At 40.3% G+C, this 17967-nt stretch overlaps 1 protein-coding gene across 5 annotated transcripts in view; it reads left to right on the forward strand.

Annotated features, from left to right (window-relative positions):
- Window positions 1–17967, forward strand: part of POU2F1 (POU class 2 homeobox 1) — a 121448-nt gene that overhangs the window by 59045 nt on the left and 44436 nt on the right. For 3 of the 5 annotated variants that reach the window (XM_063126794.1, XM_063126796.1, XM_063126798.1), the window contains exon 2: window positions 9525–9593. In XM_063126794.1, coding sequence (XP_062982864.1) covers window positions 9525–9593 — 69 coding nt within the window. Of the gene's footprint in view, window positions 1–4343; window positions 4403–9524; window positions 9594–17967 lie in introns of those variants that run through there. The other 2 variants (XM_063126797.1, XM_063126799.1) reach the window with 1 other exon arrangement.

Here is a 17967-nt window from a genome sequence, read left to right on the forward strand (position 1 = left end):
CAAATAACCAAAATATTCCAAAGCACACTGTGTGTTAAGACACCCATTTTAGTAGGGCCCAACTGTTCTTGATAGATGTTAAATGTCTTCAAGTTGTCAGCCTGCTCCCAATCCCAAGAAATTAGGTGTTTGAATAGTGATGGCAAGTAGTAAGAAAGGAGAATGGGATGAAATGCTGCTGGAAAGATGTCACTAAACAACGGGCTGGAAAGGAGGAGGTAAACATAAACTGGAGTTTAGATCTGGAAGATGGTGCATCTGAGGTTGAAAGAAAGCTTTATCAGCCTTAGCTAAATAACTCAACACTTGTTAGGTTAACTTGCAGGCAAGGCCTAAAACAAAATACAAAGATAATAATTGAAGTTGTGGAAGCAAGTAGGTAATGGAGCGTATGGCAGGCAATATCCCTTTCAAAATGTTAACTGGTTTTCTAAATGAGATAAAAGCAATAGGCAATGATAGTTGCCACTACTAATCATTTATGCTACACTGTTACTTTGCAGACCTGTAAAGCACTTTATAATGACTCACCTAGTTGCTTGTGGAAAGTGGCCTCAACACTGCAGCTGTAACAAAATAGGCATAATTTTCAGAGCCATTTCATCAGCTGCAGAGATGCATGGTTTTCTCCTTCCCCTGACTATTTATAATGAGCATTTTGCATGTAATATTAAAGCTAAAAACTATTTTGAACAGCATACTCCTCAGATATCAGATTGCCTGTGTATTCAACTTGTTTAAGATGTCATGTGATTTTAAGCACGGATTGTTGAGTTAGGGTACTGACTGGGTTCACACAACACGCTCACCCATGATGCTTTTCCTTCCAGAACAAATGATGGGTTAGTGTGTTGTCTGTGGGATGACCCCCCCCAAATAAGCCACCCTAAGAACCCACAGTCTGTAATAAGGGTTATTTTAACTATGGTGGGTTAGCGTGTGTAGTTTGTTACACAGCGTGGGTTGCAGAGATCGTCTACAGAGCTCCTTGGCAAGAATGGCCAAAACCCCTGCTGCCAGTCTGTTCCTCTCAAACAATCTCTATTCCCATGGCAAAGGAAGCTGGGATACTTGCTTGGCTGGGTGAGAGTGCTACAGGAGGGGGAGGGGCAAGGAAGGGAGAAATAAACTACTCAGTGTAGCTTGCTTGCCTGATTGTCTGATGGGAGCACACTAGGTTGTATGCATAACCACCTACTCCAATGTAGCTTGGTATCCACCAGGGGTTAGTGTGATGTGTAAACCCAGCAGATACTGAGTTCGAAGAAAGAAATAGAATTGTTGGAAATTGAGGGAGGCGATATCTATGCAAAGGTGACTAGCTCAAAAGTGGATTTCTGCCAAAATTGGTTTGAGGAGATTTGAGATACTACATTTTCTTGCTCATTTTTGTGTGCTAAGGTTTATATGTGTGTGCTCCATTTTTTGTCCACTGTACAACATGTATTTTAAAAACACATACATAAATATATTGTTTGAAGTGACACTGAATTGTGAGGAGAGTTGTTCAGGAATCTATATTATATTGCACTAGTGGCAGTGAAACTTTTGACCTCATGTGGCAGAGCAGGCATGAGGGCAAAAAATATTTATAAATATTCCAATAGTAGTTTGCAGTTAGTTATACAGCTAAATCCGAAGGAAGGGGAAATTGTCAGTTTGACTAGGATTAAAGCTCCCTAGGGACAAGAACTGGCTGGGGAGAGATCTCAGGAGATAGAAAAGCTAAGTGACAGAAAGCTCAGAGGCAAGGTGGCTGAAAGAAGAGTGCATAATCGTTAGTCAACCAGGAAACAGGAATCCAGTGAAAGATGTTATAGAGGGGTGTGAGTCACAGAGGCAGGTGAGTGGGGGCTCAGAAGAAACCCCACAAAGCTTAAGATCAAGAGTGATTATATCCTAGCAGGAGATAGGAGTGGAATCAAAGTTGGCCAAGCTTCTGGAAGAATAGAAGTAGAACAAAGAAGACTGAAAAATAGGAATCTAAAATGGTGATAGGGAGTGGACATGAAGGAATACAGCTGGATGAAAATCTCACTTCCAGTGCAGGAAAAAAGGGAAGATGTTAAAGAAATCATGATAATTGAGTTTTTATTGATCAAATATACATAAATGTGCATATGAGGACAACATTGTAAAGAAAACAGTGTATTTTGTTTTCAGGTGATGCACATCTGTTGAAGCAGGCACCATCTTAGAAGATGCATTTCTTCCTGTGTGAGACGAGCAGCAATGCCTCTTCTCTTCCAAGATGGTGCCTGCCATCCATGGCTTTTGTAAGTACTTGTGTTAAAAATGTGTGGTGGTCATTTTGTTAAACCTTTTAATCAACTTAAAAGGTGACCCCCCATTTAATCGACTGAACACTGCAGTCCTGATAGAAAGATAAGGGAAGTTTGTAGGCATAGGAAATTGTGGGTTAGGTAGCTTTTGAATCTAGACAGGACTGCTGTATCTCCTATGAGTTGTGGATTCTGCTAGCTATGGCTTTTGCGATCACTCCAGCATTATGACCTGGTAGCCATAAGGGAGCAAGAAAGGTCAAGAAATGGTTGCAGGGTGGTGAGTTTGGGTGTGCTCCATTTAGGATTGATTTGAATTACTTCAAGTTACAATAAATTTGGGAATCAGAAAAATGCCACTGTTGCAACTTCATTTTTCAGTGAAAGGAGTGATTACCATGGTTTAGGAAACCCAGCCCCCCAAAAACCCACTTTAATTTTAGGACACCTAAATCAGTTGGTTCATTTAAAGATGTAACTTTTCTTCACACCCATAAGTACTCAATCCAACAGTTCTCTTGGTTTCTGAAGAGTGACTAGAATGTAGAATATGGGTTGTAGCCAATGATGGCCACTCACCAGGGAGCAGAAAACACTGGAGGAATGGCTTCCTTCTTCCCTCTTCAGCTCCCTGATACACCCCAAATCACCTCCAGAGCAGATTTGAGGGGGTGTAACGGGGGGGGGGGGAGAGAGAGAGAGAATAGTAGGAAATTCCTCTCATGTAAGATTGGATGTAGTCCAGTGTCTTGTGCATGCTTTTAAAAATATTTTTAGCAAATGTCTGTTTATAGAGACATACATTTGAACATTTTATAAACCCCCCTTTGTGAGAGAGAGGTCCTCGCATGACCATCATCTTCCTTTCTGTCAGTTTCCTCCTAATTGATTGGTCTCAAGTTACTATATTATTCAATCTTTGTACAAGAGCTTCTGAGTAACCACGGTCATCCACGGAAAGTTAGTCCCCTTGAGAATATTTAGAAATAAATGTTGTTTATCCATGCAGCTGCATATAAAAGAGAAGTCGATAACTACCTAACCACAACTTCATTTGAGACACGTACAGGAGTGAGAATGATCAAATATTACTTTTTATATCTACCAGTGTTGGACTACCTTTGCAAACTAACTAACATTCATTGCTTGCTGTACTCTACCTAAAGTTTTGTTGCTTCTCCCTGCATGAAATTTTTTCTCTCTCTCTCTTTTTATGGGATCCTAGCTGTCATATATAACACATTTGGAGAATTTCACATAAATGTGCAAGTAGTAGTTAGACAGGTCTGTGTTCAGCTGCAACCTTGCTAATTGTTTTCTTGGGATTATTTGGATTGTGTAGAAAGCTTTTCCAAATCTCTTTTATTACTAAAGTCATTGTTGCCAGCAGGAATAAGATTAAAGGTGCTTAAGTCTGTAGAGTTGTTTCTAATTTGTACGTGTCATTTCAGTGGCATTTTAACAGAATTTTGTCTTGCCTCTTTCCCCTCCCTACTTCCCCATGGTACTGTGCTCAAGTTAAGTCTGAGAAGCAAAGCTATTGGAAGAAATTTCATTTTGTTCCCTAATTATTATGCTGGCACTTGGGAGATAATTTTTCCCTTCATGCACTGCCAATTAATATGCAAATGAGCTGATAAATATTTATATCATGATTTAAATTATGCAGGGAGCGCTTTCAGTGTACTCTGCAAATGAATTGTTCATGGACTTCAAAGTGCTGGCTGCTGTGCTAACGAGGGGAGATTTGCATAAGGCCCTAATCAGGCGCATACTGATTAAGCTTCATTATGGAAACTGCCAGCTGCAATCTTTGTTTCTATTTTATTAAAAAAAAGGGGAACTTTTCATGCTTCAGTCGCCTTGACAATGTCAGACACAGCTAGTAGGAGAGACTAAAACTCCACAGAGCAACTGAAGTTTCTCTGTTCAGTTGAAGATTGCTATGGTGTAACTGAAGTTGTATTTCTCTCCTATCCCCGCCCCCCTTTCTTGTTCTGTTAAGAATAGTAGTGTAGGTTTTTATTTTAGAAAGTCTCCCCCCCACCCCCCTTTCCTTGGACTATCTGAATCTGCAGAGGATTGCACAGCAATGCTGGACTGCAGCGACTACGTTCTAGGTGGGTACCAGTTCAGCTGACTCTTGCAGGCATTTAATATGGAAATAGTGGTTGTTGAAATTGACTATGCATAGAGGCTTAATCGCATATGCAGGACTGAGGGAGGCATTTGAAAGGCTGAGGACTATCAGCAATTCAGTAGCAAGTGCCTCCTCCGCTCTTCATTTTTTCTGTGTTCAGGGAAATCTTGCTTTTCAGCTTTGGAAGGAATGGAGTTGCTCTTCAGCTTCAATGATATTTAATGCAGAAGCTTATAGGATTTTAATCTCAAAAACATTTGACTTTTGACAGAAGCTGAAGCTTGCCTCCCTATGTGTTTTTATATCATTCGACACTGGGGAGGTGGGGGGCAGAGTCTCACCCGTCATGGTTTGAGTAATTCATCTTGTATACGATATTTTGTATTGTTGTGTGGGTGTAGCTGATATAAAGCCACACCGTTGAATGTTTAATGGCAAGCAAGCACTACTAGCACTCACTGCTTCTGATACCAATACAAGTAGTGCTTGTTATGGTTACTAGTATTTCCACCAAATTGAGTCTCCAATAACAGCAAGTTGTGTTTGTATTTTTGGTTTTTAAAAATACATTTTAAGTGAATGTATAGACTTTTCAGATTGTATTCTTCACAACTTTTAATTTTTAGAATTTTAATATTAATAAAGGATTTAGACAATACAATGACTTTAAAATGAAGGTGTTGCAGACTGGATGCTTTCCAAAATATTTACTTCAAGAGGTATAGCTCTTCCTTGCATATTTGGACTAAATTTTGTAATGACCAGTTGTGCTACAATGCTGTACAGAGGAATCTCACCTTACACATAGTAATGTATCTTTACGCATCTGATGAATTAATGACACACATTCATTTGACAGTGTGAGGAACAGTAGCTGGATTTATAGGTTTATCCATTCTAGCAGATCCCTCTCCCCCACCCTACCCTATTCCTATATATTTTGAAATACTGATGATTCTGTGGCTGGCTGGCCTCAGGACATTGGCGGTCTGATATGACACTAGTGAGAATGAATCTAGAAGCTCAACTGAATGTGATTTCAGTAATGCACCTGGTGCTTTCAGTCTTCGCTTCATTTTAATATGTGTACTTTAGTTTATGGCACATTAAACCTTATGCTGCTTGTGAAAAAGAAAAGGAGGGAGGAACATGTTCTTTGCCACAAAATGCAAAGGAGAAAAATTATTTTAATATCTACTAACCAAATTATTTATATGCCCTGTAGCTACACCCTACAATTTAAAAAGTGAATTTTGCCTATGTTAATAGTTATGCATTCACCTTTAAGTGGGGTCCAGATCATAGGAATTACCTTGCTGGATATGATCAAATTTCAATTAGTCCAACTTTTTGTTCATAATAGTGGTTAGCCGGATACATTTGGGTATTCACAAGCAGATCATGAGGATAGTAGCCTCTCCTACTGTTTGTTTCCTTGCACATGGTATTCAGTGGTATACTGCCTCTGTACATGGCAGTTCTATTTGGCTATTATGGCTCATAGCAGTTAATTAGTCTGTCTTCGATGAATTTACTTAATTCTTTTAAAAGTCCTCTTAAGATACTGGCTGTCATTATATCTTCATTGTGAATTCCACTACAACAGTCTGTCATACTGCATAAAGGATTATTTGTCCTTCTAACAACTGACTCCTAGGTAATATGAGAAAATAAGTTTGTCCTTCCAGTTTGAAGCACTGTTAGCAGGTGTTAACACACTATCTATAGCTCCTTGTGACCATGTTCAAGACACAATGGAGGATGCATCACCTTGATCTTGCTTCCAAAGACGAATCCATATAGTAAAACTCTTCTATAGACACAGTTTACTACCTGTCTCAACTTCAGTGTATACCTAACTTATTGGCAATACTTTTAAATAATAAAGGCTTTAGTGTAAAGTCAGTTCATTTTGTTTTTTAGAGTTGGGATAGAACACAGCCATTATGTAGAAATATAGTAACCCTTTGCAGAAATGAAAGAACACATTTTGAAAAAATATCAGCTTGTCTTCTGAAAATGGACCATACATTATGTGCTAAGGCACTGTGTGTTTTTTAGCCTTTATATTTATAGTGCAAGAAATTTCGGTATGAGTTGATAGCATGTGTATATATTCATATTAGGAAGGAAAAACAACAACAACAACCCCTGTATTAATCTTCCAATTACTCTTCAAGGCTGTAACCATCAAGCTGATCTTTTATAAGAACTAATTAACCCTACAAAGTGAGGAATGCTTTGCCATCTGTTGGGCAAATTGTTGTATATTGGGGGGTTACCTAGTGATATGACTTCCTATTATGCAGATAACTGCGTACGTAATGCAACAGAAACAGATTTTGTTTTTTCGGCAAAGCAGTAGTTGCTGAAGTCATCTCTCATTCATGCCAAAGGTTGGACTGGTGCAAATAACTTTCAGAAGCAGGATGTGACAAATATATTTCTTTCTTAGGGTTACCCTAACCGTTGACAACCATGCATCTCTTACACTTTGACTCTGGCCCTACCTTAATTTTAAAGAATATATCAGTATTTTTCAATTTCAGTTTGCATTTTCAAAATGTTTTGTCTATGAAGACTTGTAACTTTAATTTTAACAGGTAAGAATCTGACCTGTAAAGTTGAAGGTACCTAGGCAAGAGGCTTCATCATACTATAAAGAAGGCAATGGCTTCCAGGATTTATTATTGCTAACTGTGAACAGGGGTAAAAAAAATTATAGATTCCTAATAATGACGTGTATGATACCTGTCTAGGAATTTCAAATACTTTTTCTGCCTGGATTCTGGCTGTATTATATATAGGAAAGAGAGGAAAACATTTTGGCTATATTGAATATAGTTTATTCAGTTTTCTAAAGCTTAACATCCTTGCTGCTGCTTTTCTCTTCCATCCCAATGTTCCTCTTTGATATACTTGATCCTGTCTGTAGGATGTCTTGCTCATCTGCCACAATATCTGTCTCACCATTTTTTTGTACTTGGATCTGCTGGTAAACATTGACTGTAGTTCTAATGTAGTCTCTAGCCACCTTATTTCTGTGGGTATTCTCCTAGTATGGCAAAATCATCTGTACTTTTTCTGTAACTAACTTTCTTGTTTCTAGTTTCCTGCAGTAGTCTTTTAGAGAAGCCTGGAAGAATATTCAAATGAGTTGGAGTGTGTATATTGTGAGATTTGGCAGCTCTTTGATGCCAATAGTTAACCAATGAACCATAAACTGGGAGCCATCATTTTAGTCAAAATCCATGATAGGGAAAATCCACTTAAATAGAGTAACAATCTTCCTCAACCTGCTCTCCAGATGTCTTGGACAGCATTATTGTCCATGCTAGTTCTCCATGCTAGTTGAGGTTGATGGGAGTTGAGTCCAAACATTTGGGGGTCGCCAGATTGGGAAAGTGTGCAAGTTGTTCCTTTGCAGTGCATTACTTTTGATGGGATATATATCCCAATGTGAGGGAATTGCCCCCATTGTTTTGGCAACTGGGATGTTTTCTTTATTTATCCCCTGTACCCAGGCAGCAGTTCAAGGGAACAAATGCTGTGAATTGGTTCAGAAAAAAGGTGCAAAATAATGGAAGGCAGGGGTTTTCACAAATATTGTTGTGTTGCCCCCCCTAGCAATTTTCAAAACAGAAATTGAACACTATGGAGATTTAGTATAGTACTACAATGGAGGAGGTGTGTTAAGCATTTTGTCTGCCTTGTTTTACATGTCATTAAAGAAGAATCTACGTGGGTTGCAGTAGTTAAAAACTCAGAGATTTATCAGTTGGAGAAGACCAAGGATGGGGGGTGGTATTCTGTAATGAGAATAAATCTGTTGGCAATAGCAGTGGCATTCTTCACAACTATACTAACAAACATCAGTTCAGTTGCAGAAAGAAGTCTGATATGATTATAACTGAGAACTGATTGAATCAGTTCAACAAAGGTCTAGAGCATGATAAATGACAATGCTAGGGCTGTATCAAAATTGTTCTCAGTGGTTTAGATCATTTTTGCCATTTACTATTAGAAGCCATTATTCCCCCCTCCTTTTTTTCAATTCTATTCCAAAATTAGAAGTCTTGGCAAATATGTTTCACTTCCCCTTCTGCCAGCACTCCTTCTTGGAACAGTGCATTACTATTTCATGGTGATCTCCTTGTCACCCTGCAGACATCATGACTACCTATGGGTTATTTAAACCATGCGTAGTCATGAGTTCCTGGGAGCCAGTGTACGTACTGGTTCTCAACTGGCTGGCTGCTCCTGCTGTGATAAACAATGGAATCAAATTCTGGAGGTTTTGTCCTCCAACAACCCAGAGTTCTTGCTTTTGGACATCACGATAAACAACCCAGGGATGGGGTATCCCTGAATTGTTTATTGTAGTGGTAGGCGGAAACCAGTATGCACGCTTGCTCCTGCTGCATTTTTAACAACCCATGTTTTCTTAACCATGGGTTGGTTAACAAGCCGTGGGTTGTTGACAACGTGTGAACCGGGTCACTGATGTCACTATCATGCACCATTATATTCAACAACATAGTGATGTAATCACACAATGGCTGCATGCAGATGTAACTAAAACATAGCTGTAACCGGTTTAGAAGAGGAGTTAGCTGCACCAGTTGAAGTGCCCAAAGGGTGGGTCATACTGGGAGAGGCAGAGGGGAAGTCCAAACAGAACTTTGAAGAATTGTATAAATCTTCTAGCAAAACAAATGTTAAATCAAGTTAGAGACATCGTATTCAATAAGAAATACCAGGCAAATAACATTTCATTACAGTCCTACTTGTCTGGTTGCTATGATTGTTTGCAACAAATAAAAAAATCTGTGTTTATGGAGTATCTTCAGGGAAGACTTTTTCCTACTAGCTCTTTTAATGTAACTATTACATAGGCTTTTGCGGTGCCGTAGTGATTTCTGTACCCTAGTTTCCTAGTTTCATTTTGATATTTCCTGGGTGCATATCCAACAATTGAGTTTGGCTGAATTAGGGTGCGCTGTACATTGATCAACTTGAAATTTCATGTTTACCATTGTAGAAAAGGTGGTGTCAGGATGTTTTGGCCCTAATGATCACCTTTCATTTTGTTTCTAATGCAGACTCAAGAATGAACACTCCGTCAGAAACCAGTAAACCTGTAAAAATGGAGAGCGGGGATGGGGACACAGGTAAGAGTAAGATAGTGCTTTGATCAGATATCCTAAAGAGATTACATTGATTAGTAGGGATAAATTTTCTCTATTTTAATTGGTCCAGGTTTGTAAGACCTTTCTTCTTTAGAAGGATGGGATTTTAGTAATGTATGCTTAGTGCAGTGGTTGACAACATGGTGCTCTCCAGGTGGTTTGGACTCAACTCCAGTAACCCCCACCCAACATAACCCCCACCCTAATAGAGATTGAGGGAATTGTAGACCAAAACATCTAGATGGCACCAAGTTGCCTTCCCCTGGTTTAGTTCATGATACAGTCAGTTGCTTCCTATTTCCTTAAAAACAGTGTTTATATATAAATGTGTATTAATAGTTAAATAGTTGTTTGTTCTGTCCTTGAGCAGAGGATTAGCCTTGTCAGGTCACTTTCTCATATTCTTGCTAGGGTGAATAAAATGAAAAGGGATTGTGAGGAGCTCCAAAAGGAGCTCTCCAAACTGGGAGAATGGGCATCCAAATGGCAAATGCAGTTCAATGTAAGCAAGTGTAAAGTGATGCACAGTGTGGGGGGTGGTGGTGGTGGTGGTGGTGGTGTGATCCCAGCTTCAAGTATAACCTTATGGGATCAAAAAAGATATTGTAGAGCTGGAAAAAGTGCAGAAAAGGGCAAGTAAAATGTTCAAAGGGCTGGAGCATCTCTGAGGAAGGTTACAACAGCTGAGGTTATTCAGCTTGGAAAAAAAGATAAGGGAGACATGATAGAAGTGTACAAAATTATGCATGGTGTGGAAAATGTGGATAGGGAGACATTTTTCTCCCTCCCTCAAAATACGAGAACCGAAGAAGCTGATTGGTGGGGGAGATTCAGGACAGATAAAAAAGCACTTCTTCACACAGCACGTAGTTAAACTATGCAATTCGCTACCACAAGATATTGTGATGGTCACTAATAGATGAATTAGATAAATAGCAGGTTAGATAAATTCCTGGGGAAGAAAGCTATTAATGGCTACTAGTCCTGATGACTGTGTGCTACCTCCAGTATCAGAGGCAGTAATCCTATGTAAACCAGTTGCTGGGGAACATGGGTGGGAGGGTACTGTTGCACTTGTGTCCTGCTCGTGGGTTCCTTGTCGACAGCTGATTGGCCACTGTGTGAACAGAATGCTGGACTAGATGGACCCTTGGTCTGATCCAGCTGTACTTATATTGTTATGTTCACATCTTCTGGTTCCCCCCCCCCCCCCCGGTACTAGAGAAGTTGTTATATCTAGGAAGCCATGTTGGCACCCTGCAACACTGCTTATCCACTTCCTGACAGTTTTTTGTCTTGCTGGTATTGATGAAAGCCCCAGCAGCAGCCTTTCCTTTGGAATAGCAGCAAACTATAGGAAGTCAGTGATGTGCTAAATCTTTTAAGGGCCAGGGCCTCCCCATTTCTTCTTTCCTAGCCCAACTATTCTATTATAATGCTATAGTAGTCAGCCAGTCAAGCCAGTTCCCTAGGCAGGATGCTTTCCTCCTCTTCCTTGGATGTGTGTGTGTGTGTGTGTGTGTGTGTGTGTGTATGTGTGTATATACACATACACATACACATCTTTACTCTTGATCAAAATGCTTTCAATGTGGCTATATTGAAGTTCTATCTATTCATAGCTTGGGGGTTCTCCTAGAACCATTTCTGTCATTTGAGGCTCAGGTGGCCTCGGTGACACAGAGTGCTTTCTACCAACTTTGGTTGGTAGCCCAGTTACGCCCACATCGAGACAGGGATAACCTAGCTTCAGTTGTCCATACTCTGGTAACCTCCAAATTATATTACTGCAATTCCCTCTACATGGGGCAGCCTTTGAAGACAGTTCAGAAGCTGCAGCTTGTGCAGAATGCAGCGGCCAGATCTGGAACAGTGAGGTTTGACCATATAACACCAGTTCTGGTCCGCTTGTATTGGCTGCCTATACGTTTCCGAGCCCAATTCAAGGTGCTGGTTTTAACCTATAAAGCCCTACATGGCTTGGGACCGCAATACCTGATGGAAAGCCTCTCTCGACATGAACCTACCTGTACACTACACTCAACATCTAAGGTCCTGGCAACAAGGGAGAGGGCCTTTTCGGTGATGCCCCCCCCCCCCCCCGACTGTGGAATGATCTTCCTGATGAGGCTCGCCTGGCGCCAACTCTGTTATCTTTCAGGCGCCAGGTCAAGACTTTTCTCTTCTCCCAGGCGTTTAACAATGCTAAGTTTGTTTTCTAATGGACCCCAGAACTGTTGTTTTTAAATTGATACTGTTGTTTTTGTACTGTTGTTTTTATACTGTTGTTTTTATGTTTCTGATGGTTTTTAAATTTTGTATACTTTTTAATGTTTACTGTTTTAATTTTTGTGAACCGCCCAGAGAGCTTCAGCTTTGGGGTGGTATATAAATGGCATACATAAATAAATAAATCTATTGAGTTTAGCCTGACAGACATCAGTGCATTTCAAAATATTTCTGCTTTCAAAACCTCAGTGCCCCGTGAAATGTAAATTGATAATCTTTTACTGAAATTGACAACATGTTGTGGTGTTTGCCATACCTGTTGGTAACAGGAAGGATCTGCTGTCTCACTTCCTTGCATTTGGATAACACCATGATTTTGCATACATATCTGTTACCTTCATCGATTTTTGCACAGCCATCTGTTCTGTATGTTTCTCCATTTTTCCTCATTTTCCACATTGTAACCGTGTTCCCTATTTTTGTTGAGCATAGAACATCCCATTTTTCTCTAGATGTCAGCCATTTTCTCATTTGACAGTAATTTTTCTGCATGTTTTTATAGCTATCTTTTGTGTACCTATATAGGTTAGCTGAGAAGGCTATATGTACTGGGTAATCTTAGTAGGATACATTGGGAAACAATGTTGTTCCTTGAAAAAATGCTTTCCTTGTATCAGCTATTTCTTAGTAATTCTGACTGCAGTTAACAAATGTGCTAGTCTTTCATCCATTATAAACATTTTTTCAATGCTCACATTGGGAATAAAATTAACAAGAAGCTGCTGGAGCAGGTTTAGAGCACCACTCTAACCTGTTTACTCTGAAAAAGGTCACACTGCATACAGTTGGACTTAGGCCTTAGCTAGACCTAAGGATTATCCCAGGCAAATGGAGGAGTCGTCCCTGCCTGCTCCCGGGATCCCCTGTGTGTCATTTGGATGCACAGGGATGATCCCGGGACAATCCCGGGATATAGGCCTGGTCTAGGCCTGGCCTGCCTTTCTGGTTAGTATGTTCAGGATTACAGCTTGACATATTTAGGACAGGATGGTGGTAGTTGATATTGATGAAATATCTTACATAAAATGTTGGTCATTGGAAATTGATTCCTACAAGTTTTCTGTCTTCATGTTTCTCTCCCCATCTCCTGCTCCAGTCAGTCAGTAAGAAATGTGTTTAAATATCTCTCTGGGATTATTTTAAATTTAATGGAATTGTAGTCCATCTATCTTGTAAAGCTCTGTAATTTTTTGAAGTATGTGTCTAAGGTACGGGTCGGCAAACTGGCCCTCCAGATGATGATGGACTCCAGGTTCTGTTATTCCCAGCCTTTGTGGCCTGGGAATTGCTGTCCAACAACACAGGTTCCCCATTTTACATCTAAGGCAAATTAACATTCACTTTTGTTCTTTTTTGTTTGTTTATTTGTTTCTATTATTTAGGTGTTGTTGTTGTTTTAAAAATGTTGTTTGACATTGCTAGTTGAACATGCAAGGTTGGCTTTCCCATTAGGCAATTGGACATTTTATAAAGATTATATAATATGTGGGAGAAAGCCTTTTTATGATGCTCCAGATAATCATGGTCCATACTTTCAGCTGCATCTGACTCACTCTAGGATGTCATTTCCATCAGCAATCACAAAGGACCCTGTCTTTGCTTGTGTACACATGAATCAGGGTGAAAAAATCTTGGTCAGGTGTTAAAGCATAACCATCCTTACACCTTTTTAAAAACATTCTTTTAGTGGGCATGGAGTAGATGCTGCCTAACTAGATATGGTCAGTCCTAAAGTTGAACTGTGCAAATACTCACTGTCTTATTTATTGCTATTCTAATTCATACACTGTGGTGAATTGTTTTAGGGTAGAACTACATGTCAGAAGGATCATGGGGTGCTGTGCTCCCTGCCCCTGTTAAGGTTTAGTTCAGCTTACCTCTTGTCCTAATGTCATTACACCATGCATGTTCTCACCTGCCAGGGAAACTTACATAGTAATAATATCAGAACAAGAGAAATTATATTCTAAAAAGCTGATGGAATAGTTTGACCCAGGATGGCACTTTTGGCAGCAGCCCTATGTTCCTTTACCTGTACCGTTGAAAATGCCTATAACTTTACACAAAATATAACATGAGTATAATGGTTTTAAAAGTCCACTATTTGATTGGCATACATAAATAGTATAATAAATTGTTGGTGTATTATACTTGTTTTATGGTTGCTAGTGTGTGCAGGTGGAAGCACAGTAATTAAGCAGATGCCTTGGTTATCCCACCCTCCTAAAAATAACATCCATTCGACTTAATAGTGGCATTTGAGGGCATCTAAAGCATTGTTTTGTGTATATACTTTCTTAAGTGTCTGGTGTAATGGATAGCAACTAGCTTGATCAATATTTCAGTCAGCTCTGAAGGATGTATTTGTGGGTTCTGTGCAATGGGATTTGCACCTGTTCAAAATAGCATTTTGGAAACTTGTAGAGCTCAGAAGAGCCTGTGGTCCCTGCCCCTGGAAACCCTCTGCCCCTTCATGGCTCATGGGTAGGACCAAGGCTCTCTCTTTGGTTTCATTTCGACTGAACAGCACAGTAGGGAACTCTTTAGCGCCTTAGAAATATTTCTCCTGAAATAAAACATACCTTACCTCAGATTTCATCTGGTTTCATCTCTCTGTCCCTTACTTCCTCGTCAAAACAGGGAAAAGCGAAAAATAGGGGGATTGAGACGGATGTTTTTCCCTTGTGAATATTCCTTACACGTTTTTTATCTCAAATTTCATCTGCCTTTACCTCCCTTCATTGGTGTACCCCCACCCTTACCATGCCTATCTGGTCATGTTGCTTGAGTCTTCTCAGACAAGCGTGTTAAGATCAGGCTTCAGACAAAGTGTGTATGTGGGTATGAACATTAACCACCTTTAAATTGACACCTCTGCTAAGCTCATGCCCCTCCATCTGCCCAGCTCATCCACAGTGCTTCTGCAATAGCCTATGAAGGTATGGCCCCAGGGCATCTGTACAACCTAGGCACTAGTACAAAACTGTGTTGGGCATTCTTCTTCACAATCAAATGTGTCTTTGTGCCACCTGTCTTTGTTGCTGTATTGGTCTCGGCCATGGTTCATTGACACAAAGAATTGTCAGGCTTAACTATTGTTTGGAGACCATCTGATGCTAAGGATCCAGCTCTGTCGGCTTCATGAACGACCAGTTCCAACAACAATATCAATTAAGGTTAGCAGTGTGGAAGTCTAAGGAGGCATGAGGCAGATGCTGACAGCTCTTTTGACTCCAAAGCTGCAAATAAACAGCCTAAGTACCTAGAGTTCTTTGCTACAGAAGGCCTTGAATTCAGTACATGGAATTTCTGGTTCTTCTTTGTGGTCTCTATGCATCACACATATGGGCTCTGCGCCCGCTCATATGTGTGAATGCATAGATGACCACTAGAAGAACTACAGTTACAGGTAAGCAATCTGCATTTCTTCTTTGCGGTCTCTATGCATTACACATATGAGCGGGCGCAGAGCCCATATGTGTGAATGTATAGATGACCACTAGAAGAACTACAGTTACAGGTAAGCAATCTGCATTTCTTCTTCGTGGTCTCTATGCATTACACATATGAGCGGGCGCAGAGCCCATATGTGTGAATGTATAGATGACCACTAGAAGAACTACAGTTACAGGTAAGCAACCTGCATTTACCTACTTCTAAGGCTTGGCACCTAGAGTTCCTTGGTAGTGGCAGTGTTGGCACTTAGCTCTAGCTTTTGTACCTAGAACTTTGTTTTTGGAACTAACAGTCCTGATATCTAGCTCAGATATTGGTGTCAACTCCTCTTTGGGTATTGACAGGCAGCTAGTGTTTCCCAGTACCAACAATTTCAATACCCACCTTTACTCTTGGTATCTAGCATTTTTTTGTGCTGGCACTTAATGCCTAATGTCTCTTGATGCTGACAGTTCCAGTACCCCAGCCTTGGTACTTAGCACTCCTCAGTACTAACAGACACATTCCATAGCTCCACTTAGGTATCTGTACTGACAATGCTGACACCCAGCTCAAACCTTAGCGTTTGCGGTATTGGCAGTTTTGTAGGCTGAGTACCTAGCATTTTTCTTTTCTACTGATAGCTGTAGTACTTAGCCTATACCTTTGTATATGGAGTTCTTTGATACTGAAGGCCAGCGTATGTCTTCGTCCTTGGCGCTCTTTGCACAGGCACTTTCAGCCAAAATCTCAGCAAGCAGTTCTGCGCTCTCTCTGTACTGAGGGCTTTGGCAAACCGTGTTACATAGCACATATGGCTGGGAAGTACTCGCAATACAGATACACTATGGTCTTAGTACATATTGTGACTGTGTGCATAATCTTGGTACCTCAATCAGGAGTTGGCAGGCATCAGGTGTGTGGGATCTGTTTTATTTTTACCAGAACCCTAAGATCCACCAAATGGATTCTGGTGCAACAGACATACATTTTTAGAATTAAAAATTCTGAGTCCAGGAATCCATTTTGAGTATCAGAACTGAACCAAGCTTATAGTCCTTCCACACAAAAATCCACTCCTAATTCCCCAAACTTTCTTCATTTCAACAGTATCATTTAGAGTGGAAGAGAATCGTCTTGTTGTTGCTATTGTTAAACAAATGGAAATCAGGAATCCTTGCTGATCTGCCACAAATCACTCATAGATCTGCCAGTAGATCTCCGTCCCTGATCTAGATAATCTTGAGTCCTGATACCACACAAGTATTCTATGGACATCTTTGTGGTACAGCTGGTCTGTAACACAAAGTCTGGCTACCTAACCAGTTTTAATGCATGATGCCTCCATATGGGCAGTCTTAGTACCTGATTGATATCACAGTACCTAGCATATTTGGTAAGGATACTTTAACACTATTTTTGCCCCAATCCAGTTGATATCTCTATCCTCACTGGATGCTTGATACCCATTTAATTTCTGAATTCTTGTCACCTATGATACAGATAGGCATCTATTTTCTTGCACCAGTTGATGCCCACATGCTGCTGGCTTGGTTTCTGACCTGCATTGGTGCCAGCTTTTGGTACTTCCTGTCCTTGTCTATGACTTTGCTCAAGATACTCCTGGCATATTTACTCTAATGGTGCTTTAATTTTTTATCAGTTTAGCTCCAAATTCTTAAGGATGCATGGATTTATTATTTCTCAACAACTCGGGAGTTTGAGGAACCTATATACATCATACACAATCTGGGGGCTGTAACTCTTACCTTGACACCCTATCCCTGACTCTCTGGGTTGGAGTCAAGGATAGGGTGGAGAGGAGGCACAGTTTCCCCCCAACATGGTGCCCTCCAGATATTTTGGACTACAACTCCCATCAGTTCCAACCAGCATTGTAAAATGGTAAGGGAAGGCCATCTGCTTGATGTATTCCCTGCTTGTTTCCTTGTATAATGAACCTGCATAGCTGCCTTATTAGTGCCAGGCAATATTGTGTGTCTTGCTGGAGTGGAACTAGAAGCAAAGTCTTTAAACGCAGTCTCAGTTACCTTGGTGTCCACTATCTTCTTTTGGTGGTAATTTTAAACAGGGAATTATTTAGCTCTTGTTCACAACATCACCTGTGGCTGTTTTGGTGGAACAATGTCTCAGGTCTTGCACCTGATGCAAGATTTGTTCTTTCATCGTGGCAGTGTTCCCCCTCCTACACCCAGTAGGCTGGGTCCAACCTCACACTTATACACTGACAGGAAATTCTAGTTCTTAGTTATATCAATGCTGTCATGGAGCCACTGCCTGTTTCCTTAGCCTCTGACCCTTCACTGCTGCATTCCAAATCGTTTTAGTTCATGAATTTTGTGATTTCTTCTTGAATCTCTGACGGCGCTTTGCAGGATTTTCCTCTTAGGAGAATTTCTCATGGCTATGTTTCCGTGGCTTCCTTTCCTATATGTGCTGCTCTTAGCGACTTAGTAAGTAAGATTGATGTCCAAAGGCCTCTATGCTACCACACCATTTTTCTGTGACTGTCATGTTTGTTAACTTCCCTTCAAGATATAAACCATCTTTCATGCTCACTTTGTTGTATGCACTTCACTGTTTTGCATCTCTACATCTGCCTATTATGGAT

The sequence above is a fragment of the Elgaria multicarinata genome, chromosome 5 (assembly GCF_023053635.1).
Source record: "Elgaria multicarinata webbii isolate HBS135686 ecotype San Diego chromosome 5, rElgMul1.1.pri, whole genome shotgun sequence".
In the NCBI taxonomy this organism is placed as follows: Eukaryota; Metazoa; Chordata; class Lepidosauria; order Squamata; family Anguidae; genus Elgaria; species Elgaria multicarinata.